The sequence below is a fragment of the Megalops cyprinoides genome, chromosome 2, assembly GCF_013368585.1.
Source record: "Megalops cyprinoides isolate fMegCyp1 chromosome 2, fMegCyp1.pri, whole genome shotgun sequence".
Taxonomy (NCBI): Eukaryota; Metazoa; Chordata; class Actinopteri; order Elopiformes; family Megalopidae; genus Megalops; species Megalops cyprinoides.
The window spans coordinates 30286465-30313711 of NC_050584.1; the positions used below are offsets into that span (position 1 = coordinate 30286465).

General features: G+C 43.1%; 3 protein-coding genes across 3 annotated transcripts; 2 read left to right on the forward strand and 1 right to left on the reverse strand.

Annotated features, from left to right (window-relative positions):
- Nucleotides 1-1330: 1330 nt before the first annotated feature.
- On the reverse strand, nucleotides 1331-6326 carry mdp1 (magnesium dependent phosphatase 1). The gene is made up of 6 exons (XM_036521465.1): nucleotides 6119-6326; nucleotides 4836-4899; nucleotides 4278-4382; nucleotides 3205-3312; nucleotides 2707-2792; nucleotides 1331-1509 (listed from the first exon to the last, which is right to left on the reverse strand). Exons 1-6 carry the CDS (start codon nucleotides 6150-6152, stop codon nucleotides 1418-1420), a joined length of 489 nt encoding a protein of 162 aa, XP_036377358.1. The 5' UTR covers nucleotides 6153-6326; the 3' UTR covers nucleotides 1331-1417.
- A 4172-nt stretch (nucleotides 6327-10498) lies between these two features.
- LOC118770949 (DELTA-actitoxin-Afr1a-like) lies at nucleotides 10499-14372 on the forward strand. Its single transcript, XM_036518740.1, has 4 exons — nucleotides 10499-10552; nucleotides 10669-10781; nucleotides 11221-11382; nucleotides 13586-14372. The coding sequence occupies exons 1-4, from the start codon at nucleotides 10499-10501 to the stop codon at nucleotides 14004-14006; spliced, it is 750 nt and encodes a 249-aa protein (XP_036374633.1). The 3' UTR covers nucleotides 14007-14372.
- Nucleotides 14373-19758: 5386 nt separating this feature from the next.
- LOC118773104 (E3 ubiquitin/ISG15 ligase TRIM25-like) lies at nucleotides 19759-23952 on the forward strand. Its single transcript, XM_036521866.1, has 6 exons — nucleotides 19759-20349; nucleotides 20886-20981; nucleotides 21211-21444; nucleotides 21592-21751; nucleotides 21979-22037; nucleotides 23917-23952. Exons 1-5 carry the CDS (start codon nucleotides 19759-19761, stop codon nucleotides 22011-22013), a joined length of 1116 nt encoding a protein of 371 aa, XP_036377759.1. The 3' UTR covers nucleotides 22014-22037; nucleotides 23917-23952.
- The last annotated feature ends 3295 nt before the right edge of the window (nucleotides 23953-27247 follow it).

Here is a 27247-nt window from a genome sequence, read left to right on the forward strand (position 1 = left end):
AGGGAAATTGAACCAGCAGCATTTGGGGTTATGAGCCCTGCTCCTTACCACTATGCAACACTCCCGTCCCAGTTGTATCTTTTAAGTGGGAGAAACTATAGTGCTGTATCCCAATTGACTGTCTAACTGTAGCATGTCCTGAGGGAGAGAAAATCAGTTCCCCCACACCCAGAGCACAATGCTTTCCATTTAAACCAGCTCACAAATTCATGAAAAAAAAAAACTGGAGAGCGATGTCAAGATCAAATGTGGAATAATGGTGACATCTTGTGGTGGTAAGCAGGTGCTGCAGAAAAGAAAGGGCCCCCTCCCCTCCCTGCACCCCCATTCCGCCAAAGCCAAAGTCACAAACTGTCCATCAATTATCTCAAGCAATTAATTAAGAGCTAATTACATTTTAATGCTTGAACATGCCTATGAGTGCGAGGCTTTAACCATACCTTGTGCCATTGATCACTTACAGCTGTTACACAGCATTGTGTGTGTGTGTGTGTGTGTGTGTGTGGGGGGGGGTTCATCTGTTTCCATGACGATAACTACCTGCAGAGTCATGGAGATGTGACATGCCCTAAATCATCACTCTTTAAGCATGGCGTGACAGCTCTCCTTGTTTTGAAATGTGACATTCAAATCAAAAGCTGCCGTAGGGTCCACCTGTCCGTCAGCCCTTGTAGCTGTCATCACAGAGACACACCTGTGTCATGCACCTGTCCCTCAGCCTGTAGAAAAAAACCCCAACAGCAACATCTCACACCTTTATGACCTGCACCACCGTCTCTTGCTCTCCCACCCCCCACCCCCACCCCCACCCCCGCCCCCTTTCTCTCGCTCTCTCTCAAGGGCCACAGCCTGAATGACTGAACAAATATTCAAGCATCTCTCTTTCTGATTGGTCAGATCAGTTGAAGTTGTGATTTATTGACACAGCATGACGTTACAATATACAAACAAGAAACGTTAAAATCAGTAAAATATAATAATCTCTTGATTTCTAAACAGACTCTCCCTCCCAACACTAAATGGGGGCCAAAAATAATAATTACAGTAATGATAAATTACCAATCATCACCACAGTGATCACTGTTGATCATTTCATCACTGTTACCAGCCTACCGCCTTATTTCCCTCCACTGTGTGCGAGTGCGTGCATGCGAGTGTGCGTGTGCGTGTGTGTGTGTGTATGTGTGTGTGTGTACATACTAGAGTGTCAGTGAGTGACTGTATGAATGTGTGAGTGTGTTAGAGCGTGGGGGAGAGACTATATGAGTGTGTGAGTGTGTGGGTATGTGAGTGAGTGGGTGTGTGAGTGTGTGAATGTATGAGTGTGTGAGTGTGTGGGGGAGAGACTCGCGAGGGTCCTCGGTAGGGAGAGTGAGGACGCATCAGGTCTTCGATGGCTGGATGAGGTGGGGAAGCGTCAGGCTGCTGGCCGACTGCTAGAGAACTTGCTCAGCTCCTCTCTGATCAGCTTTCCTGTAACGCCGTTATGGACCAACACAGAGTGCACCCCTGCACAGGGAGGGAGAAGCAGAACAAGGCTCGCAGTCAACACTCTGCAAGTGCACTCACCTTACCACTACACAGCAGTCTGTGCGTGTGCGTGTGGTTCATGTACACTGTAGAGGTGTGTGTGTGTGTGTGTGTGTGTGTGTGTGTGTGTGTGTGTGTGTGTGTGTGTGTGTGTGTGTGATGGAGCGACATTCTTATCGTCACTAAAAATAGCGCTTATGTGTGCGATGGACATTAATGCGAGCGCTACCTTAAAATAATGGACTGTTTACTTTTTACTTCCGCTTTCTAATGAATGTTTGGTGTCGGGAATGTTGCGGAAATATTGTCTGGGTTGTTTGTAAATGTGCGGAAACAACAGGAGAGAGTGAGATAAATCTTTTAATGGACATTACGAGTTGAGTGGAGGAGATCACGGGTGTAATGGCATGATGCGCGCCGTGCCATCAGCCCAGGTCTTCACACACACACAATGAGGACGGTTCCTACACTTTCTCTAATAGTGAATTAAATTGCGGAGCTTACCTGCAGTGTTACTGACGCCTGCCAAAGCAGAGCGCATCTACCGACACTTCCTTATCCGCGCAGGAGCGCCAAACAATGGACGGTTCTAACGGAGAGGGGTGTTTTTCTCTTGTAATGTCTATTGACTATTGTTCTGGTTGTATTAAGGGTCTATGTTCAATTTGGGTACATGGATATGTAAACATGTTAGACTGGATGCATTATATATATTTTTGAGGTGAAAATGTGTATTTGGTGTATCAATTGATTTATGTATGTTGGTTGACTCCTGGGGGGAGGGGTTACCAGTGTTATTACCTGCATCCAGGTAATGATGATTTAGTCTTCTCCAGGCCTCTGAGGTGAGAGGTTACCTGTACCATGTAGCTATAGCCAGTCTGCCCGTAATAGCTTCCCTGCATTTAAATGTTATTTGTAGTCCGTTTTGTTTCGTCTTGTCTGGCCACCTGCCGGCAGCTTAAAATAAACAACTATTTTTGCACTGGGAACATCTCATCGTGGTGACTACCTCTGCCGCTCAACACACTACCCTCACAGTGTGTGTGTGTGTGTGTGTGTGTGTGTGTTTGTGTGTGTTTGTGTGTGTGTGTTTGTGTATACTATAGATGTGCTTGTGGTTGTGTGTGTGTGTGTGTGTGTGTGTGTGTGTGTGTGCGCGCGCGTGCACTGCACCCAGTCTGCTGACGTCGGTGATGTTCCTCTGTTCATCATCAAAGAACATCATTTCGCTGAACTGCACTCCGCTGTCCGTCTGCAGTCTGAGGAGGAAGAGGAAGGCAAAGATGAAGGACAGTCTGCTTAGACACACACACATAAACACCCACAGCATGACCCCACTCACACAACTACAGAACACCTACATTGTAGGCAAACACATACTCACACACATCCACACTCACTCACACCTAAAGTTCACCTACACACATGCATAGGCACACGCAACAGACACACACACACACACACACACATACACATACACACGACTCTCTTATTCAGAGCAGCTTACACAGGTTAGTTACACGTTATGCATTTGTACAAATGGATATTTACTGAAGCAATTATGGGTTTGAGTAAAACTCCTTGTATATTTGTACTTGGCAAATAAAGTTCTGATTCTGATTCATTGCCAGGAGGGCTAGTGACTATAACCTTGCCAGACAACAGGCTTACTTTTTAAAGTGTGTGACCTTTGACCCTGGGTATATCTCCTTGAAAGACAGGTATTGGTCCAGAGTGAACAGCGACAGCAGCTGATTGGCTCCTCTCACCTCACCAGTGCTGAGTAATGGAGAGAAAAAGAGTGAGTCATACAATCGCATACATTACCCATATCTGACCACCAGGGGGCCAGGAGGAATTCATGGGAACTACCCAATGATGAACAGGCTGGCTCAATGTGAAACAGGAGGGCATTTGTGTGGCACCTTCTGATTGGCTAAAGGACACACCGATTCCCCTCCTGTCCAAGATATCAGCTGTGAGGTGCTAACTGATTGCTTTTTTTAAAATAAATCAGACAAACCAGCAGGAACCAATCTCACATATCTGGCAAATATCTGTACATGTATTTGTTATTTGCAACATCAAAGGAAAGGAAACAGCATGGCAAAGTCTGCATTTCTAATATTTTTGTCCATTCCCTTCTGTGCCTTATTGTTATTGCTTTCAAACTTTCCCTCTCTTTCAAACTCACTGAACTTACCTCATAAGAGCCACCCAGCTAGCATGTTACCTTAGCAAGAGCTGGAGTTACCTCACAAGAGCCATCAAACTAACATTTACATTGCGTGTTGTGCTGTAATTCATCAATGATGCAAGCTGTTGTCATTGGTCAAAAGAAAAACAATATTCTTATCTTCAACCAATCACAACCAAATCCAAGAGTATGTTGCTGTCCAGAGGGAATTCAAGAGAGCACAGCAAGCACCATCTAATTCACCTCTGCCTTCAACAACCTCACTGCAAATTAAATAAAAGCTTCATATTCCAGTACAGAGAAACCTTGAGACTTCTTCGCATACAGAGATCCTGTGTGGTCTCCTTGACTTTAAAAGCGGTACCCTCATAGAAGTGAAGCAAACTAGAGTTGAAAATATAGGGGATAGTTACATTTATCAGCTATGTCAATAAACTGCATTTTCTTTTCCCCTAATTTATCAAGCGAACTGAAGGTGTTGGGAGCTGAGCTCTCTGCAGAGTGACAGCTGGTGGGGGGTGGGGGTTGGTGGGCTCAGCCGACTGACCGTGACGCCACTCCGAGCAGGAAGCCCTGGCTGTGTAGAGAGCTCAACACATCCACCGTTTCTCTGTAGAGCGTGATGGAGTGACCCCGAGCATCCACCACACCTCTGCTGGAAGAAAGGGAGAGGAAGAGAAGGGGGAGAGAGAGGCAGGGAGAGAGGGAGCGAATAGAGGCGAAGAGGGAGAGAGAGAGAAGAGGAAGAGAGGGAGAAGGAGGCAGGGAGAGAGAGGGAGGAAGGATAGAGGAGAAGAGGGAGAGAGAGAAGAGAAAGAGGGGGAGAAGGAGGGAGGGAAGGAGGGAGGATAGAGGGATGGGGGGATGGAGAGACAGAGGGAGAGAGAAGAGGAAGGGAGAGAGAGGGAAAGAGAGTGTGACAGAGCAGAATATTTCTCACATGTGCAAATTAGTGCAGCAGCGTACACATGCATTGGCAACATGTTTGTGACTGCCAACCAAGCAAACTGAAACTGAACACGGAAGTGAGACAGACAGCTATACTCACTTAATTACCTACAAGTAAGAAGGTGATGGCACGTGAGGTGTTAGCAGTGTTACAAACCCTTTCTCCTTGTGGAAAGGCGGGTCCACGTGTGTGTCCACCCAAAATGGCCATAGTGTGTAATCTGACAGCGACAGAGATAAATGAATGAATAACAATAAAGCTGAACAATTTTTTTTTCATAGCCAACAGAATAAGAGGTCTCACATGTCTGCACTGAAGTGGCTGCAGTTCCTCAGCCTCACTGTATAAACACATGGGAGTCTATCTACCCAGGAGAGGCCCTGTCACATCATGATCCCACACTGATATCGATAATGAACTTAATGGGCTACGTGCATCTAATCTGTCCATTATATGTGGAAGCATCTGTAGGCCCAGTGGCTTAATGGATAATGCATCACCCTCCAGAGCGGGGGATTGTGGGCTTAAAACCCACCTGGATCAGCTTGTTTATACTGGAGTAAAGGACTGTTGAAAAACACTGAAAAAATGTTTTCATAATATTGATGCTCTACCTTATTCCCCATGACACAGAATTTCAGGAAAGTGATATAACTGAGTTAGACCTCAAAAATTAAATCATTACAGAAATTCAGATATTGTTCAAGTATTAGCTCTTTCTTCAGATTAGGTAGTGTATCAACAGAGGTGGACACCCCGGCTTCAGAAAGTAAAAGTCCTGCCACATATTTGTTCTACCCATTCACTAAACAAGGTGATTTCACTAATTAGCTCCTCTACCTGGCTGAAGAGTTGTGCTAATTAAATTCAGCTGCTGTAGTGCATGGGTGGAAGAAATACGTGGCAGGACTTTTACATTCTGAAGCTGGGGTTTTCCACTGTGTATCAATGAGAATTAAGTAACGACGGACGTTATAATAACGTTAGTTATACGTTTGTAATGTGATACTGTCAAGAGAGCTGTAAATGGGTAATACAATCGGAAGGGTAGAGGTAAGGAGCAGAGCTCACCGAAAGGTTGCCGGTTCGTTCCCTCACTGTGGCACTGCTGTTGTACCCTCGGGCAAGGTACTTAATTCACACTTACCTCAGTAAATATCCAGCTGTATAGACAGATAAAACTGTAACCTGTTTAAGTCTGCTAAATGACAGTAAAGTAATATAATATGGCATAAGCAGCGGCCTTACCGCACTGAGAGGTTTCCAGTATACGGGGTGTGTCTGCAGCTATTCGCAAAGATTCAACTATCCGGCGCACTTATTGAGCATATATATGCTCTCTGACCAGCTAACGATCTTGACCATGCAAATGGAAATCCAGAAGAAGGCGAGTGAGTTATCTTGCGAAGCACCCAGCCAGCCTCAGCTACTGAACTTACCCAAGTCGAACACCACCAATTTCGGTTTGGACATGATCCGGACTTCAGACAAAACTGCTCTGGACGCTTTTGGACTTAATACTTAAGTGCAACAGGGTGGAAGCTGAAATGTCATTTTAACGGCATCTTTTCCTGTTTGTCAAGCAGCAAGTTTCTTTCACTTGTCAATCTTTGTCACCGGCAAAGACAGCGCCACCAAGCTCAACACAGTGACAATGACGACTACCTCCGGGTTACGAAATACGTCACCCACAACGAACACCCAAATGGTTACTTCCGGGTTGCGATTTTAACTACAGAGCGTAAATTTCTGTCGCAATGTTCCCAGTCACACGTTTGGGAATGGAAGGACCTGTAAGACATCGCATTTATTAGATATCATACGGAATATTACAATATTGTTACACATTAACATTGTAGCGAATGACAGCCGCTGATGACCGAGCGGGATTGTGGGAAATTGGTTTATCGGATGTTATGAAATATTTTATAATGTTCTGTGTTGAGTTTTCATTTATTCTTGTTAAGTTCTGGTTTTTATGTCTTACATAATGAATGGCAGTGTGAGTGAGTGAGTTAGTTAAGTTAAGTTAACCGTGATCGGGAGAGTGCTGAGTGTGAGTGGGGTTAGGCGCGTTTCTGATAAAGTTGTGTTTATTGTGTTAGTGTAGTAAGTCAATAAAGCGGTCTTAAAGAGCCTTCCATTGCATAGAGCTTATGTACTCACACCACTTTCCCTTTGGAATACGCCCCCCTCAGTCGGACTGAGTGGCAAAACGTCCTGCAACATAGCTGTCTTTAGCAGGGGAAACCGCGAAACCGGGAGTAAAACAAATGATGATCTGCTTAAATTAAAGGCAGTTGGACTCGACAGTGATCCTTATAACTTACCAAAGAACCAGTGGTCCATGGACATTGATGTGCGGCCAGGAATCGGGTTTCCTGATATTTATATGTACCTGATTTTGACGACGGGGAAATAGCCTACACAAAGCAAAGCCTGAAGGCATGAAAGCCGGGACATTCTAAAATGCTTAACGTGGCTTAATTTTCCAAAATAGCGATCGATGATCAAATTTCTCTTGGACACGTCTTGCCATAAACACTTCCACCTGTCAAAAAATCAAAACCGAAATCCTATGAGTACGGACGTTATCTTACATTAAGCGTTTTCCTCTCCATTGACTCCCATTGTAAGGAAAAGGCTTAACGTGGCTTAATGTTCCAAAATAGCTTCCAATGATCACCAAATTTGTCTGACATCTTACATGTCATAAACACCATCTCATATCAAAAAGTAAAAGTAAAATACAAGGAATATGGTAGTTAAGCCGACGTTATGTTAAGCGCTGTCCTCTCAGTTTTGCTTTTTTGTTAGTTGATCACTGTTTGGAAAATTAAGATATGCGTTTTCCTTAAAATGGGCGTCAATGGAGAGTTTTGCTTTTTTGATTCCTGGCCACATGTCAATGTCCACGGACCACTGGTTCTTTGGTAAATTGTAAGGTTCCAACTGCCTTTAATTTAAGCAGATAATCATTTGTTTTACTCCCGGTTTCGCAGTTTCCCCTACTAAAGGCAGCTATGTTGCAGGATGTTTTGCCACTCAGTCCGACGGAGGGGGCGTATTCCAGAGGGAAAATTACGTCAGTGCATACCCTCTCTTTATTGATCCCTATTCTGTTACACAATATCTTCTGTTTCTTTTGAGTCAGTGTGTGCAGTAGGATGGCAGAAGCTACTAGGCCTATCTCATTTAGTCTGGGCCAGTTTGCCTGTCCGATCTGTCTGGATCTACTGAGGGATCCAGTGACTATTCCCTGTGGACACAGTTACTGTATGGGCTGTATTAAGGGCTACTGGGATCAGGATGATCATACGGGTGTCTACAGCTGTCCCCAGTGCAGAGAGACCTTCACCCCAAGGCCTGTTCTAGGAAAAAATGAGCTGCTGGCTCACATTGTGGAGAAAGAACAAAAGGCATCTGAAATGGTAAGATAAGACAGCGCAGGGACATGGCACGCACAAAATAATTTAAGAAACGCGTTTGCTTTGGGATAGCATTGTGTGCAGTGTTTCTCGCTTTAATAGCAGATCTATGTTTGCAAGTGATCCCGACTTCCAAAAAAAAAAAACTTCCTACGTGAGTGCAGTTACTAGGTGAGTAACTTGCCGTTCTGGTCATTTTGAGCCGTTTTTGTGGAAGCTGTCGTTTATTTTTGTGTTGAAGGCTATGCTATGGGTTCGAGTGATGCTGTGCAAATGAATGATGTGTCATAGAGGAGAATGGTGTCAAAATTATCACAATATTGCATATCAGGAGAAGGATGCAAAACATTTTATTTTTGAAACCTCGCTGAAAATAAACCAAGTGGAAAGCAAGAATAGTTCACTGTAATCTTTACCTGTTATATGATCGATCTGAGTTCAGTCAGTTTTCAAGGTTTTCATATGGCTCTCGAGCAAGCTAGCAAACTAAGGTGCTATAGCTAACTGTCTGAAAATAAATTGAGTAGAATTAGCTAACCAGTTGGATCCTAAAATAGGCTACAGTACAAGGAAATTGCTTTTGGATCAAAAATCGTGATGCAGAGGGACTTTTATCATATAGCTGTCGTTTCTCCGTTCCATAATGATTGCAGTGTATTCACAGCCAACGCCTATGGTGAGGTTTCGAAGCAGATGGGGCTCGCCCCATTCATTATAGGCTGTTAGGCAAAATCTGTCAGTATGCGTGAAAAACACAAGAGCAATAATTCCTCCCGAGAAACTGTTTAAACTTTAGCAATTCTATATATAGAACATTTATTTTCTAGCACATAGCAATAACATAACCATATGATTACAATAACTTTCTTTCCATATTTGCTGCCTTCAAGGTAAGAACATTATTAATGAATTTTGAAACTAGGGTGAAATATATCCATTAACAAACGCGAACAGGTCGAACACACGAACAACTGAAACACGGTAGAACAATAGATATTAGCAGATGGCACAACGTTTTAGCGCTCTGTAACTTTTTTTATTTTCGTATTTATATATATTAGTAACGTCTTGTTGTAGCCTATGTGTTGCAATTCTCGGATCTAAAACATTTGCCTGTCACACTAAACAGTTGCTGGGGATGGGCAGAAGATTCCACGTCCATATTGCTCCTTTTCTTTGAGTATTAAATGTTTGTTTAGAACTGCTGTATGTTCATCTGTACAAATTTTCAATATGTAGGAATTGTAACCTGTAAGTCACTCTAGATAGGAGCATCTGCTAAGCAACTAAATGTTAAATAATGCTACTGTTGAGAAAGACAAGCAAAACTAGTTTACAAATCAGAGTTGAAATTATTTAATGCAACTGCTAGCCGCAGTGTTAATACAAAATGTCAAATCCAAATCGAAAGTATATACTGCACACAGTTATAATTCAGTTTCACATATCTAAATTACAATTTGATTACAAATCCAAAGATTGACAATTCCAATTCAGCTCCGTCTCTAAATCTAAATTAAGGATAGATTCCAGTTACATTGCTTAAAGACTCTTGTAATTCCAGTTCATGGGCACTTCTCCTCTTCTTGAGATTTGACTTGGAATTGTCCAATGAGTTTGAATGTACATTGTAAGTGACCCTTTGTGCAATCCACCTCAGTGTCTCAAGGCTGTACCTCAGACTGAAACCATCTCACATTGGAGGCTCACAGTTCTTTATGATGTCATAATCCTCATGGGCTATTCATTGTGCGACACAGATCTAGATTTACAACAATCCAATGTTAGAGTCTATGGACAGTGAAGAAACTTGTCCAAAATTTGTTATGAAACTGTGCTAAGACAAAACTGTTCCCCATTCTTTTATTTATAGCAAATGTGGACATGGGCTACTTGCAGTGCAGTTGTTGATGAGTGAGGCAGAGTACCTAACAGACTAGAAAACTAGGTAGCAAAAAAAAAAAAAATGGGGGGATGTGGGTGAGGGGGGAGCCACAGCAGCACTGATCTAATGTTCCAAAGTGTGACGATAGTCAATCTGAAGATCCGCCCAGCACCACACAGCTCAGCAACTTCTGAAGTGTACAGTTGATTATCTGTAGCAATTTCCAAATTATTTTTTATAGTTATTTTCCACCTAGTTTGTTATCTGTCAGGCAGGGCAGTGAGGGGAATCTCTCAGTTAAGGGGAGATCAGGGAGAAGCTCACTGCCTCTCAGCTTTAGGCTGCAAAGCTGTCATTCAGGGTGTGTTTCCACATTATGACTGTAACAGCACCATGCTGGATAAGATCCAATCAGGAGCCAAAGACGGTGACCAGAGTGGCGAAAGATAACTCCAGTCATGTAGTGGTCACGTGGTTAAAGGATGGGATGTTGCCAAGATGATACCATGAAGTGGTATCCAGGAGGAGAGTGGCACCATCCCACAATGAGCAAACAGGCAGTAACACTGTCTCCACACATACAGATGCTGTGCATGCAGCAGTTCCTGTTTATTTTCTTGGAGATACTATGCTCATGGACTGCAAGTGTTATATACCTGGGTATATTTTCTGAAAGGAGCACATTCTCTCACAGTGCAAGCAGAGCCACAGAGACCAGCGCCATCAAGACTCTGCTCACCTCAGCCAAACACAGGAACTGACACCACACCGCTACTTTCAGCACAACAGGTAAACTTCACCTCAGCCAAACACAGGTACTGACACCACACTGCTACTTTCAGCACAACAGGTAAACTTCACCTCAGCCAAACACAGGTACTGACACCACACACTGCTGTTCTCAGTAAAGTGGGTAAGCTTCAGAGATTTCTGTAGATCATTTTCAATGTCTGATTTTACATGGAGGGAAACAGAGAGAGTCCAGTCTGTACGCAGTCAGACAGTGTGATGGTCTGGTTTACACACTGGTGTGGAAGTAGAATCAGGACAGGCCAGTCAAACTGGCAAGAGTGAAGGCACATTGAAAGGAATACACAGCTGTACGAATGCAGTGACCATATTTAAATGTGTAGGACAAAAGCAGACATACATTCAGAGACTTTGGAATGAACCTTAAATTCAATTTAGAATATGTTTGTTTTGACTGTGAGTTCCTTCACTCTGTCAGGGGGAATTTGAAGGCTTCTGGCGCAGCAGAGTTGGCATCGGCAATTATATCTGGACTCGCGCTCACAAGGGACATCGTTCACGACTCTGTCGCTGCAGCGGGCCGCAGCGTTGTCATCTATCTGACCAATCGGAGCCAGACTTACATCCTCACAAGTCCACAGTGAGCGTGAAAACTGAACACACCCGCAGCACTGAACTTTCACTACAGATTTACTTTTTCTCATTTGTTTATGTCATATACATTATTCCTTCAGTTAATAACTTGTGTATTTTCTCCTTACTGTTTTTTTTTTACTTTTTATGTTACCGTTCAATATGTTACTGCACTTATTTTCTAAAGTAAGTATTTTCCTATTTTGTATACATGGTGAACATTCTAATTTTACTGCCATATTGTCTGTGTTGCTAAGGAACATAATGACTCTGAATCTGGAAAAATCTGAGGCATCAGGTCAGGTTACTTTATTTGTACCCGTAGGTAGATTTGGTTTTCAGTGGACGAGTTCATACATCTTGTCACACTTTACAAACACAGACAGTAGACAGCATAATAAATGATAAAAGTGCTCCAAATTCCACTCATCACTAAAACCACTTAAACTAAAAAATAAAAAATAAAATAGAATAAATAAATGTTGCTTCTACATCATCTTTACAGTGTTGCTACAACTTGTTCATCTGAGTAATGGCTGCTGGAACAAAGCTGTTTTTATGCCGCTTTGTTCTGCGCTGTGGGACTATAAACCTTCGACCAGAAGGGAGAAGCTGGAATTAACTGTGCAAAGGGTGGGAGTCGTCGTTTAAGATCAAGCCAGTCATCCACTGTAACTGTCTGGTGTACAGGGACACTGGGTTAAGCTGTTACTCCCCAATCAGCCTACGAGACCATTTAACAATTTTACTTAGAAAATTTCTGTTCTTTAAAGATAGGTTTCCAAACCAAGACACTAAAGAAGATAATCAATTCAATAAAACACATTAGAATAAGGTCATCATGGTTTTGTCAATGTGAAAATGGGACAGTTTTCTCAGACAAAACAAACGCTGGTGCCCCTTTTTGCACACAGCTTCACAATTTGCTTCAAAGTTCAGTTTTGAGTCAATAATTGTCCCAAGATATTTGTAGGATTGCACACATTCTACTGTCTGACCCTTGCATGGTATTAATGGATTTAAACATCACTGACAATCTTCTTGCCTGCATCATTGCTGGTAATTAGATGATTAATTGAGATGACTGAGCTACCCACAACGACATTTTTGGAAATGAGGCTGTATCGATTGTGGCAGGAGCGGTGAGGGGTTTGTAGTGTCAACTACGGCACCTAGGGGAATTTCACCTCGAGGAAATTAAGTTTACCCATTTTGGGCCCAAAAAGATCACACAGGTTTGAAACACACTTAAGACCAGAGATGTGATTTCACAAATGTACAGAATTTTGTTCACAATTGTATTTAAAAATCACAGACAGGCAACCCCCAACAATTAACAATTCTATTTAAAACCCACAGACAGGCAAGCCTGAAAATTTGTTAGAGATTCTAATTAAAAGCAAAAGCAAGAGAAATGAATAATAGCCAGTTCCTTATTTAATACAAAGGCCACCTATTTTTCAAGTCAGGATGAACACCGGTGTAGCCCTCCAGCCACCTCAGCACAGCATAATATAGCAGGCCCAGATAAATACAACCATAAGGATCAACTGGAACTAAACACACACACAGTGACTGAGGTACAGTCAAACCAATGGGGGGGGGGGGGGGGGGGGGGGGGGGGGGGACAGACAATAAAACAAATCGGGAGTGGAAAATGAAGTAGCCAGCAGTTGCTTAGCCATGTACACGCTTAGCAGGAAATAACCAACTAAACGTACAGACCCAAAATTAATAGTAATAACAGTAATACAAAACACGGGCCTCTAAATCATCCAAAAATAAAGACAAGAACGGCAAAATCAACGTAGGGGCAACACAGCAGTGCCGTCTAGGAAAGAAGGCAGTGCCCATGAAAGTGCCCATCCACCGTCGTGCACAGCCGGGACCACGAATGCCAGGGAGAGAGACGCAGCTTCCTGAACAGTGAGGGGGTGAGAGCTGCAAAGGCCGCGGCTCAATCACTATTGACAGCAGACCAGAGACCAAGAGAGAGAAAGCCATGTTAGCTAAAAGCAAAAGGGGAACCGAATAACGTTGACAAAATAAAATGAGCCAGCGTACCTTGAACAAAAGCGAAGCTGCCTTAAGCAGAGACTCAAAGCGGAGCAATGCTACTCCGTATCCACAGCAAAGAGGCGAGCCAACCATGCTGCTTTTTATGTCAGTAAATATTTTTCTTCATGAGAGACGTGTTTCTCTTCTCTTAGGGTTTACACCTACAGCGGATACTGCTCTGATCCTCCCCAGCCCACCGTGACACAGGGGGAGACGGAAATATGTTCGTTTCGCAAAACCGCTGGAACCGCATGCGGAACCGTGGGCCTCCTGACCTACGACATCACAAACGACCAAAGGAAAACAGTGGAGCGTCTGGCCATCATGTTCTCTGTGCCCTTCGATTACACTTATTATGACAACTGGCTTGCTCTTGGGCTCTTTGAAGCTGATTATAAGTGCAATGAACTTCTGTACAAACAAATGTATTATGATGAGGGAACATTCAAAAGAGAAAAGGCCACAGGAGCTGAAATCTTGTACACCAACAAAGACAAAAAATACACTGTTCGGGGGACGATGTCTCCAGCAGCCAAATCAATATTGAAAGTTGAATTCTGGGATGAAATATAATCTTGGACAAAAAAGTCTACATGAATGATAGTAACAATAACTACAAGCTGCTTTTGTGTGGGAGCTTCCATGTATAGTTGCACTTCAAAGTGCTTCATGAGCGTGTCTGCATGGCGTTAATAAAAGCAAGCTAATAACGTGATGTACATGAGACAGTAATAAATAACCTAACAGTAAATGGTATATATGCTGGTATATATAATGGTGAAGTTCTCGGTTACTCTGATGATGTAAGGGAAGTAAGCCTGGAGCTCCTATATGAGGCATGAATTTACCTTCAGCATGCTGTTAGACAATGATCTCATCAAATGCATTCTAGTGTAACCTCTGTTGAAACATTGTTAGAGACTCAGCAAGTCATGAGAACGTCTGCAACTGTTTAAGAACAATAAAAGTCTGAAATTAAAGTCTCAGACACTGTGTTGGGTGGAGCTGATGCAAGTGAGCAATTTCGGAAGCAGCCTTCATCTTCACAATGCTTCTGCTAAGTAAGTTTGCTAGTTTTTAAAATGGCGCTTGTATCTCTTCACTGCAACTCTGTATCGAGATTTAGGGAATTATTACTTTAAAAAGTAACAGTGGTAGTAAAACTGTATTTCACACTATTATGGTTAAATTTTGCAATTAATCCGCTGTTCACATGCGTGCCGAACCGTGGGGGGGGGGATAAACATGGTCCGTTACACCACTACTAATTATACATTTATTATAACAGGAAGGTAAGTTTTTGTTGTTAGCTCTGTAATGTTAGGTCACCAATTCACCTATCTCACTATACCTATCACTATTAGTTACAGCTTAGCGAGCTATTAACCAGATAATAAACTACTAACCAATGTTATTAATCATTGTAAGAAACAAGTATTGGCAGTATAGCTATAACTATCGCTTTAACGATCGTTGGACTCAAAATAACATGTATTTGGACGTATCCGCAATATCAAGGAAAGAGTGGAAAGAAATATACAGGCCAGCAGAAAAGAGAACGAATTCTTCCGGTTTCGCGCCAGTCACATGATAGGAACATAATCAACACGTCCACTTGCTCGCTGTGAACTCTCCGGCAAATTATGTGCTCTATTCACACTTGGACTCACTCCGACATGAGACGGACTTTGTCCTTCTCGTGTCCAATCCGACTGATTGGGACGTTTGTGTTCTCACATACATCCTTCGGCTAATGGCAAGATAGGTTCCGGCTTTCAGTGCATGTCTGAAGGGGGCTTTTGTCTCAACCGCCTGCTGAACCCTTTGTTTAACACCTAATCCAGGAAACGCTATCTGATGACAGTCCGGTAGTCTTCCAGCCATTCTCCTTTTGAAATGGTAAAATGGCTGGGAGAAGGTAATTAACTTAGTGGCGACCAGGAGCCCACAAGCAAATAAAATGGGCTAAGGTGTGAGGGCCGGGAGTGAGCTGTTTCATCAGTTCCCTCTTTCATTTGCATTCAAAGCAACAATCTGACAACACTTACTGTATAAAATGAGTTTTAAGCAACAACTCGGGGTTCAATTTGACTCCGCTGAACCCAGAGTGCGTTTCACGTATGTCTGACAACTGCCATTCCTGTATAAAGAAGACTTTTCCATGAAGATCGGAATTGTGCCTTGTTTTTCCTCACATGTTCATCCAGGTAAGGTGTGTCAGGAGGATTTGTGTGGAACTGATGTTTGCTGGGGATCGCTGCAACACCGCAGTTCCTTACGTTTATTTTTGCTGCAATAACAGACAACAGAAAGACTAAAATCACAGTTTGGGAATATGCAGTAACGTTACTTGAACATTCATGTAACGTTAGCCAGACATTACCACAAGCAGGGGACTCAGTAATCGTGGACAGTGACTGAGAGAAATGCTCTGACACCAGAGCCGTTTTGCCTGGCAATGTCCTTCCAGCATCACAGCCGTTACACTGTGTTAGCGTTCTCAGTAGCTGTTGCATAAATACACAACATTGCACTGCATTTAAGAACTGTAACATGCATCAATTAAATATTTGCAACAGAAGAACAGGTTACAATCAAGCTTGGAGTCTATGTAGTCAACATACATAGGCAGCAGTATGGTGTAGTGGCAAGAAGCAGGACTCGTAACGAGCAGGCCTTGTAACTGTAAGGTTGCTGGTTCGATTCCCTACTGGGGTACTGCTGCTGTACCTTTGGGCATGATACTTAACCCACAATTGCCTCAGTAAATATCCAGCTGTATAAATGGATAAAATTGTAACCTCCTTCTGGATAAGAGCCTCTCAATAATGTATTACATAAACTCAGCTTAAAACACAGAAATACAAAAAAGGTGCAGCTGTGGTTCCAACAGCTACACTGCAGTGCTTATATAATTGGACTCTCAACCAGAAGGTTGCTTGGTCTGATCCCATCTTGTGGGATTAGTGAGTCATTAATGAGTGCCATATTACATCAGTTTTTATGAAATTTTTAGTTCAGGTCAGACTCTTTGCTGATTTAAGACAGAGCACGCATACGGTACCCATATTCACACTGCAAGCACAGCCACACTGTAGTAAAGAGTGAGAGCAGTCACCCGGCCTCGAACCCAGGTCCACAGGGTACCAAACATGCAACTTTGACCACGACGCCAAAGAGCCAGGCTTGTTGGTATGGGAGTCAGAGTGCATACTCAACCATAGTGACAGCACTCAATGACACTGCCCTCCCCTTCGAGAACCACGCCCATGCGCTTCACACACCGAGACGTCCCTCACGCATTCCCCTGCCGTACTTCTCCCATCCCAGGGTGTCCCACTCACCAATGTTTCACCCATCTCTGGGGTCCCTCACACCGTGCTTCACCCATCTCTGGGGTCCCTCACACCGGGGTCAACCTAACCTGGAGGTCCCTCAGCTCACACACTGGGCACGCCTCCAATGGCCTCGCGGCCAGCCATTCCACTGCTGACACCATTGGTAGCCTGGCCCTTTGGTGTTGCGGTCAAAGCTGCAGTTTGGTACCCTGTGGACCTGGGTTTGAGGCTTCGATACACACCCATAAACAAATGAGTGTGCAAACACACAGACAGACATGTACACTCCTCTTTGTTTCTTTTTTGTGGTACTAAAGGGACTTCCGATGCTTAACGCAAGGTCTTTTTAACCATTCCGGCAACGCTTGTGCTGTGAGCAGAGTGTAGTTCTGCAGAGAGACAGGCAGGGGGTGCTAAAATCATCTCCTGTTGGTAACTCAAATCTGCTCCTGCTGCTTTCTCCTCTGTATCCTCCTCTCTCAGTGAGCGCAGCAACAGGCCACAGGCCTCTCTCCCAGCCATGGTTTGGACATGAGGGAAAGTCCATGGAACTCTAAAGTCACTCATTAAAGAGGACTCCAGGGCTGAGCTGGTCACATGGGCATTCTGGAGCTGCTCCCTCCGGCTCACCTGAGTGCTCATGCATTCCTCTGATGCCTAATGTCCATCAACTTCACGCCAGATCATTACCTGATCATACCTGGCATTGTTATCAGGACAAATTGAAAATGGGCATGCGTTGTAAAGGGAAGTGCATCCATCCAAGTTAAAATCAGCAACAGTGTCAGACCAGGCTAAAAACACTACAGGTCCAAAGAGTGTGAGCATGACACTGTTCATGCACTACCACAATTTAATTTCTGATAAGATGAGACTAAGCAGCCTCAAAACCTAAGGGGAGTCAAGTGCATACAGTACCACATATATCAGAGTCACTAGATCACAGTATCCATCACACATTGCAATACCTCAAGTAAACAATAGCAGTAGCAGTAGAGAGGGATGGAGATTGAGGTGGAACTCAGATGAAGTCTGAAGAGATGGGTCTTCAGTCTGCATCAGAAGATGGCCAGTGATTCCGCTGTCCTGACCCCCGTGGGAAGTTCATGGCACCACTGAGGGACCCGTAGAGACAGGCACTGTAGCTGAGAGGAGCGACCCCTTTTGGAGGGGGCAGTCAGTTGCCCCATGGATGCAGGGCGTAGTAATCTGTCCGGTACAACGCAGGTGATGTGGAGCAGCTGATGAGTGTGTTCAGCCGGAGCTGAGCGTGGATTATCGCAATGGGAGGCTCTGATTGCTGAACACCTGCATCCATTATCACCACGATCTGCCAGGGCAGACCAGAATATTCAAACCCAGCAATAAAGCTTTCCAACACTAATGACCACAAATTTCTAAGCAGCTGCCAACTCACAGTGCAGGACACACCGGACCTCCTCCACTCATGGGATTGGTGGATTTTTTCTGTAGTCGTGCAAGATTTTTAAAGGCCTGTATTTCACTTAGCTGTGGCCTCCTTAAACTGCCCAACATTAAATAAACCCCAAACACTTCACATGCCCTCAAACCAAACACTTTCCCAGAGTTCAATCAAAAATATGGAATCAGTTCCTGATCACAGGACGAGACTCCAATTACAAGGCCTGCCCGTGCACATGTATATTACCTTTAATCACAGCTGTCTTGTATTATTCCTAAACTTCTGTGCGCAAGCTGAATAAATGAGCCACTTAATTAATTACACCTAATTTTAAACTCTAATTAGATATACTGTATGTGACAGAAGTCGGGAATGTAAAAGTATTGCTCAGTTTCCAGTAAGCAATTTTCCAAGGTTATCCAAGAAGCAGTAAAATGTGATAGGAAAAACATTTTTTATTTCACGATTTACCACACGTATTCCACATTTAAATGAAACTACTTTTCCGCATTTCTGAAGTTTGAAAAGGTTTCAGACCGTAAAACGAAATAAATAAACTGGAGACATTTCATTCATTGTTTGTGAGAAAGTAATGCTATCAAGACCCCTGTTGCCAAAACATTCTGCTCCAAAAATTTGCCAGAAACTTGAAGCACATGGCCCTGACGGCAAGCAAAGATTACACAAGATTACACTTCTCTTCACAACCACAAGAGGGCACTGTTTCTCAGTCACGTGCATTGATACACGCAGTAATATATCTCGTTTATCAGTTGCTCGATGTTTTGAGAACGTTGCAGTTATCATATGCAGCCCGGCTCCATTCCTAGGAAGATTACTTTAACTAAAGTGTTTAACTGTTGCTCTGTACTGCAGTCCAGTCTCAGCCCTGTTCCTTAGATGCAGGCTTGTAATAAATCATAAATGAACACGAAATGATTTTACCCGTTTTGCCTGTACTCTGTTGCACCTCGGTCTCTTCTGACTGGGAGAGAACACAGGTAAAGAGTAGCAATGCACACGTCAGTGATTAAAGTTCATTAAAAGGTCGAAATATAACACTATGACACTGTGCATGGTGAATCTCTCACCTCAGACACGCTCATAGGTGAGGCAAAAGTTCTTCACAGTTCTCTGGCTTTTTACTTCTTGAAGACATAGAAACTTATTTCAGATTTTAGAAATACTTAGAGGTTTTCTATCAAAAATCTCAGGCCAAAACTGTTACATTTCTCATGCTTAACTTCAACAGAAGCTTTAGTTCCCTTTATTACTTTATGAATTCAAACAGTCTGTCTTAATATGATCTAATGATGACTGAATGTAGTGTCATCTGAAATATGTCTTGCGACATTGGAAATTTGATATTACATTTAATGTTGTGGTTGAGTTTGTGATATTTATGAGAAAATCAGCTCTTTCTGCTTGGCCTGCTGTTCACAGCCTGGCTTCATCACCACTCCCCCTGCAGCTGTGGGCAGAACCAGGAAGTCACTCCCACTCTTTCTCTTGCAGTTTCAGAGAAGCGAAAGTAAACTCCGTCTCTGTCAGTGTGTGCAGTAAAATGGCAGAGGCCAGTATCTCAGTGGGTCAGGACCAGTTTGCCTGTTCGATCTGTCTGGATCTACTGAAGGATCCTGTGGCTATTCCTTGTGGACACAGTTACTGTATGGGCTGTATTAAGGGCTGCTGGGATCAAGATGATCATACTGGTGTCTACAGCTGTCCCCAGTGCAGACAGACCTTCACCCCAAGGCCTGTTCTGGGCAGAAACACCATGCTGGCTGAAGTGGTGGAGAAACTGAAGAAGACAGGATTCCAAGATGCTCCTCCTGCTCAATGTTACGCTGGACCCGGAGATGTGTTATGTGATGTCTGCACTAGGAGAAAGCTCAAAGCCATCAAGTCCTGTCTGGTGTGTCTGGCCTCTTACTGTGAAACTCACCTGCAGCCTCACTATGAATCTCCTGCTTTTAAGAAGCACAAACTGGTCCAAGCCACTGGACACCTGCAAGAGAAGATCTGCTCTCATCATGACAAAGTGCTGGAAGTTTACTGTCGTTCTGATCAGCAGTGTATCTGTTATCTGTGTACGATGGATGAACACAGAGGCCATGATACAGTCTCAGTTACAGCAGAAAGGACTAAGAAACAGGTAAGGACTGGAACTCTGTATTCTGATACCTCTAGCACCTCTGATATTGGCTATAATGGGAGACGAGATTTGTGGGAAAATCATCCAACTTTTTTCATAGCCATTCAAATAGTAAATAGTTACACTAATCACAATGGTTCATTTTTTCATCTGTTTATCAAAGGCATATGTCAATAGATCATATATTTATGCAAAAATTTGACTTCATAAGTTATTGATTTCCAGGTCTTACAGTTAAGTCCATAGTGTTACAATAAAGCATAAGAGCAGGAAGTGAACACAGGCCAGCTCTCTGTGGCAGCTCTGTTCACACCCCTCATCCCTATTCACTCCCTGAATGGGAATCAACACGGCTGGAATAGCTGGTTCACTCACAAAGTTTAGAAGCTTTACCTATAAGCCCAATAAAGTTCAACATACTGACCTGCAAAAACGATTACTGGTCAGTTGTTGATTAATTCTAAAGATGACAGTGATATCAATAGATGTGAAATCAGCGTGTTGTAACTCAATGTAATGCTTCCTGGAATCCATAGAAGCAGCTGGGAGACACACAGAGGAAATTCCAGCAGAGAATCCAGGAGAGAGAGAAGGAGCTGCAGGATCTGAGACAGGCTCTGGTGTCACTCACGGTGGGTACTGACCAGAGGAGAAGACAACAGCTGGCTGCTGGAAGAGCCATTTCAGGGCTCAGTCAGGGCTCTCCTCCAGTCAGTCAGTGAGGAACCCAGTGTTGGGCCCGGTGGGGCTCAATGCCTCTGAGCCACACAGTGAGGAACAGGCTGTCTGAGGTCTCAGTAAGAGCTGAGTGAAAGATCTAGTTAAAATGTACAGCTCTCCTCTCTCTATGTCTCCTAACAGCGCTCTGCACAGGCAGCAGTGGAGGACAGCGAGAGGATCTTTACTGAGATGATCCACTCCATTGAGAGAAGGCGCTCTGAGGTGAAAGAGCTAATCAGAGATCAGGAGAAGGCTGCAGTGAGTCGGGCTGAAAGACTCCTGGAGCGACTGGAGCAGGAGATTGCTGAGCTGAGGAGGGGAGAGGCTGAGCTGGAGCAGCTTTCACACACAGAGGATCACATCCATTTCCTCCAGGTAACATCACTGGCTCTTTGACAGTCTGCAGTATGTGCATTGTTTATACAGGATGTGACAGCTTCCTCAATTATAATGATCTGCTCTTGGTATTTCCACTATGTATTGAGACTGATTGGTTCATTGTTCATCTGTCTCTCTCTGTAGAGCTGTCAGTCTCTTTGTGCCCCTCCTGAATGTGGAGACTTACCTCGCATCACAGTTAATCCACACATCTCTTTTGAGGCTGTGCGGAAATCTGCCTCTGAACTGAAGGAACAACTGGAGGATGCTTGCAAGGGGAAATTTGACAAAATGTCTCAAGCAGGTAGTTCATATGTAAATGTCACATAATAAATTGAAGGAGAAATATTTACATGTACTTCAGATTGTTACATATGTTACAAGTAAACTATATTATAGATATATGTTTCCTGCTGTGATGTATGTGACTTGATAAAGTCAAAGTAAATTTTTTGTGTTTAACAGCCATGTTAAAATGGCTCTAGACATTGTTGCTGCTGTTAAAACTAAAATGCTTCCTGTTAAACGCAGAACACCATGGAGAAATGAAATGGTTTGTGAGCTGAAACGCAATTGTCGCAAAGCAGAAGGTAGATGGAGGGCTACAATATTGCAAGTACACTTTGAGATTTTTAAAGGTCATCTTATGAGCTATAAGAAAGCCATCCGGCTGGCCAGAGGAAGCTATCTTTCCCATGTTATTGAAAGCAACAAAACAATTTGAGGGTTCTTTTCTCTACTATAGATAGTCTAACAAATCCACCTACATCTTCCTCTGTTAGTGACCTTCCATCCTCTAGTTGTGAAGCATTTCTTACACATTTTATGGAGAAAATTGAGGCAATCAGGTCAAGTATAGAATCTGCTGTTAGTGATGTCACGCCAACTTCTGCTCCTTGTGAATCAGTTTTGAATACCTTTCATGTAATTGATGCTGAGGATCTGCTTAAAACAGTTTATCAGATGAAATCGGCTAGCTCCCCATTAGATCCTTTACCAACCAAATTTTTAAAGCAAGTTTTTGGCAGTCTGTCTACTGTTGTCTTAGCAATTATAAACAGTTCACTCTCCACAGGGATTTTTCCATCCAACTTGAAAACAGCTATTGTTAGACCTATACTCAAAAAGGCTAATCTTGACAATACTGTCAAGATTGACAATACTGACAATACTCAGCCAATTTCTAAATGACAATAAAACTCTTGAGAACTTCTTGGGGTAATCCACGACTCTGACTTAAGTTTGAAATCACATGTGAAATCCCTTACCAAAGTCTCATTTGACCATCTTAGAAATATAGCAAAGATAAGATCATTTTTATCACTACCAATTGCTGAGAAATTAATGCATGCTTTCATCTCAGCTAGACTGGACTGCCGCAACTCCTTGTTTACTGGCCTCCCCAGCTTTGTTATTGCAGGTCATTCAAAATGCAGCAGCCAGGGTTCTGACAAGGACTACAAAATATGATCACATTACCCCGGTTCTCAAATCCCTGCACTGGCTTCCAGTTTCTTTTAGAATTGATTTTAAAATTTTACTCTAAGGCAAAACATGAGATGGCACCTGAATATATTCAAGACTTGCTCATACTGTACCAGCCAGAGAGAGCATTGCCATCATCCTCTGCTGGCCCACTCTCTGTCCCAAAAGTTTGCTTTAAAACTAGAGGCCAGGCTGCTTTCGTTTTTATGACCCAAAACTGTGGAACACTCTCCCACAGAATATCAGAGACTCTCCCTCAGTTTCAGCTTTTAAATCACCACTTAAAACATATGTTTTTTAAAAAGGCCTTTTATTGGTTTTTGTCCTAGTTCTTTTATTCCCGGTATGTATTATTTTATTGTTTTTATTATCTTAGTGTTTTTATTGTTTTATTGTATTCCTGGGACAGGAAGGAGTGGGGAGGAGTTTTATCCCTGTCTTATCTTGTGTGATCATTTTATTTAGTTTTTTCTTTCTGTAAAGCACTTTGTGTTACAGACATGTATGAAAAGTGCCATATAAATAAATAAATAAAAATAAAGTAGCCGGAGAAAATGCATGAACTCCAGTGCAAACAAACTTTCTACAAGGAGCAGCTATGAAGTACAGTGACATCAGCACAGCTGTGACGTTGCTTTCCTGATGGTGGAGTCACACACACCCTTTTAGCTAACCTCCTGCAGGGGATAAGTTACATCCATGTGATTCAGATGGAAATGATGAAAATGTACATTGACAGTTGTGCACACATCGATTTCAAGTAATGAGTCAACGTGGAAACTGGTAGAATTTGCCACATTGTTGCTGTTTCAAAATCTCAAACTGCTGCTTAGTAAATTGCCAAAACTACTGAGCCTCCTGCTAATCTCACTTTTAATTCACATTAATATTGTTGTTCAGCAGTGGTAGCTGAGAATTACATTTATCTTTTATTGTGAGTTTCTTTAACCTTTTTTGCTATTTCTCTCTCTCTCTCTCCCCCAGTGAAAGAAATCCATGTTTTAGAGGCCAGGACCAGGGAGGACTTCTTACAATGTGAGTTTGCGATTAAAACACAAAGGCCAATGCTATTTGGTAATTTTCTGTATTCCCAAGAATTTCTGCATATTTTCTGTATTCTTCACAGCCTCACATTAGGGATCTCAGACATTCAGATCCTTGTTAATTCAGCTGCAGTCATCCTGGCATCACACACATGGATGATACATGATAAAATATGTCCAACATTGGCATAATGTGTAAGGAAAGTCACAAGATAAATATAAATTAGAAAAAGAAGGATCACATTGATAGACATTTTAATACTTTCAGCTGAAATGAAACAGAAATCAAAATAAATAAAAATATTAAATTAAAAAAGTGAAAAGAAAGTAATGATTATGATTACTGAGCTCTCTTCTCTCCTTCTCCTTCATCAGATTCCTGTCAGCTCACACTGGACCCCAACACAGCACATAGAAACCTCCGTCTGTCTAAACGGAAGAGAGTGGTGACACGTGTGAGAGAGACCCAGTCATATCCTGATCATCCAGAGAGATTTGACAGCTGTGTCCAAGTGCTGTGCAGAGAGGGTCTGTCTGGATGCTGTTATTGGGAGGCTGAGTGGAGTGGGCGTGGGTTTTCTATAGCAGTCTCATATAAAGAGATCAGCAGGAAAGGACGGAGTGGTGACTGTATTCTGGGACAGAATGACAAGTCCTGGAGTTTGCGCTGCTTTCCTTCCAGTTACTCCTTCTTGCACAATAATAACAGCACTGCAATCCCTGTCCCATCCTCTTCCAAAATAGGAGTGTACCTGGATCACAGAGCAGGAACTCTGTCCTTCTACAGTGTCTCAGACACAGTGACCCTCCTCCACAGAGTCCAGACCACATTCACTCAGCCCCTCTATCCTGGGTTTGGATGTGTTTCTGCATCATCTGTGAAACTGTGTGATCTGGGATAAGGGAAAGAGAAGATCAGCTGAGATAAATCAAAGTGAGATAAAAACTCCAGTGAGAAGATATTATTAAGATTGATATGTTGAAAATGTGGAAAATATTATTAAGATTGATATTTTATTTTAAATTAACTGGTGTTGGTGGCTAAGTAGCTAAGTGGTTATGGTGCTTGTATTTAGTGTAAAAAAAGTAAATAAACACATTAAATGACACAAGTACTAAAAACAGTGGAACATGTCATTCTTGTTCAAAATGATTCTGATAAACAGATTCATTTCTGGGATCAGTGAATGACGTTTGAACAGAATCAAATACCTCAGTGTTTCTGCTCATCCAGGTAAGGTGTGTCAGGAGGATTCGTGTGGAACGGATTATTTGCAAAGCGTCACTGCAACGCTGCAGTTCCTTACGTTTATTTTTGCTGCAATAACAGATAAAACAAAGGGACTAAAATCAGCAGCAGTAAGCACAGTTTGGGAATATGCAGTAACGTTACTAGACAGTGACTGATAGAAATGCTCTGACACCAGAGACATTTTGCCCGGCAATGTCCTTCCAGCATCACAGCCGTTACACTGTGTTAGCGTTCTCAGTAGCTGTTGCATAAATACACAACATTGCACTGCATTTAAGAACTGTACCTTGCATAATTAAATATTTGCAACAGAAGAACACGTTACGATCAAGCTTGGAGTCTATGTAGTCAACATACATAGGCAGCAGTGTGGTGTAGTGGCAAGAAGCAGGACTCGTAGCGAACAGGCCTTGTAACTGTAAGGTTGCTGGTTCAATTCCCTACTGGGGTACTGCTGCTGTACCTTTGGGCATGATACTTAACCCACAATTGCCTCAGTAAATATCCAGCTGTATAAATGGATAAAATTGTAACCTCCTTCTGGATAATAGCCTCTGCTAAATGACAATAAGACATTACATAAACTCAGCTTAAAACACAGAAATACGAAAAAGGTGCAGCTGTGGTTCCAGCAGCTACACTGCAGTGCTTATATAAATGGACTCTCAACCAAAAGGTTGCTTGGTGTGATCCCATCTTGTGGGATTAGACCAACATCCAGCACTCCATACAGCACAGCTGTTTTTTTAAATGAAGTCCTTTCCATTTCTTTTCATGATAGCACTGGTCTGCCTCTGACCTCAGAACTTTGACCATTGTCTTCTTCTGAGTGTCGACAGTGAAACGGCTCCATGCTCTCAGGATAGCATCTTCTCTTCTCATGAATTCTCAGTCACTGTGCAGGTCTGCAGGGCCGGAGAGATTAGCGTTCTGCATGGGAAGCCGTCATTAATGAGTGCCATATTACATCAGTTTTTATTAAATTTTTAGTTCAGGTCAGACTGTTTGCTGATTTAAGACAGAGCACGCATACGGTACCCATATTTACACTGCAAGCACAGCCACACTGTAGCAAAGAGTGAGAGCAGTCACCTGGCCTTGAACCCAGGTCTACAGGGTACCAAACATGCAACTTTGACCACGACGCCAAAGAGCCAGGCTCATTGGTATAGCAGTCAGAGCGCATACTCAACCGCGCTTCACGCACCATGGCGTCCCTCACGCATTCTCTTGCCATACTTCTCCCATCCCAGGGTGTCCCACTCACCAGTGCTTCACCTATCTCTGGGGTCCCTCATACCGTGCTTCACCCATCTCTGGGGTCCTTCACACCGGGGTCAACCTAACCTGGGGGTCCATCATACAGCTCACACACAGTTTGGCACCCCGTGGACCTGGGTTTGAGGCTGGGAAGGGTGACTGCTCTCACCCTTCGCTACACACCCATAAACAAATGAGTGTGCAAACACACAGACAGACATGTACACTCCTTTTTGGTTCTTTTTTGTGGTACTAAAAAAGGTCTTTTTAACCATTCCGGCAACGCTTGAGTTGTGAGCAGAGTGTAGTTCTGCAGAGAGACAGGCAGGGGGTGCTAAAAGCATCTCCTGTTGGTAACTCAAATCTGCTCCTGCTGCTTTCTCCTCTGTATCCTCCTCTCTCAGTGAGCGCAGCAACAGGCCACAGGCCTCTCTCCCAGCCACGGTTTGGACATGAGGGAAAGTCCATGGAACTCTAAAGTCACTCATTAAAGAGGACTCCAGGGCTGAGCTGGTCACATGGGCATTCTGGAGCTGCTCCCTCCGGCTCACCTGAGTGCTCATACATTCCTCTGATGCCTAATGTCCATACACTTCATGCCAGATCATTACCTGATCATACCTGGCATTGTTATCAGGACAAATTGCAAATGGGCATGCGTTGTAAAGGGAAGGCATCAGAGCCAATGCATTATAATACATTACATTACATTACATTCATTTAAGAGATGCTCTTATCCAGAGCGACTTCCAGCACAAGA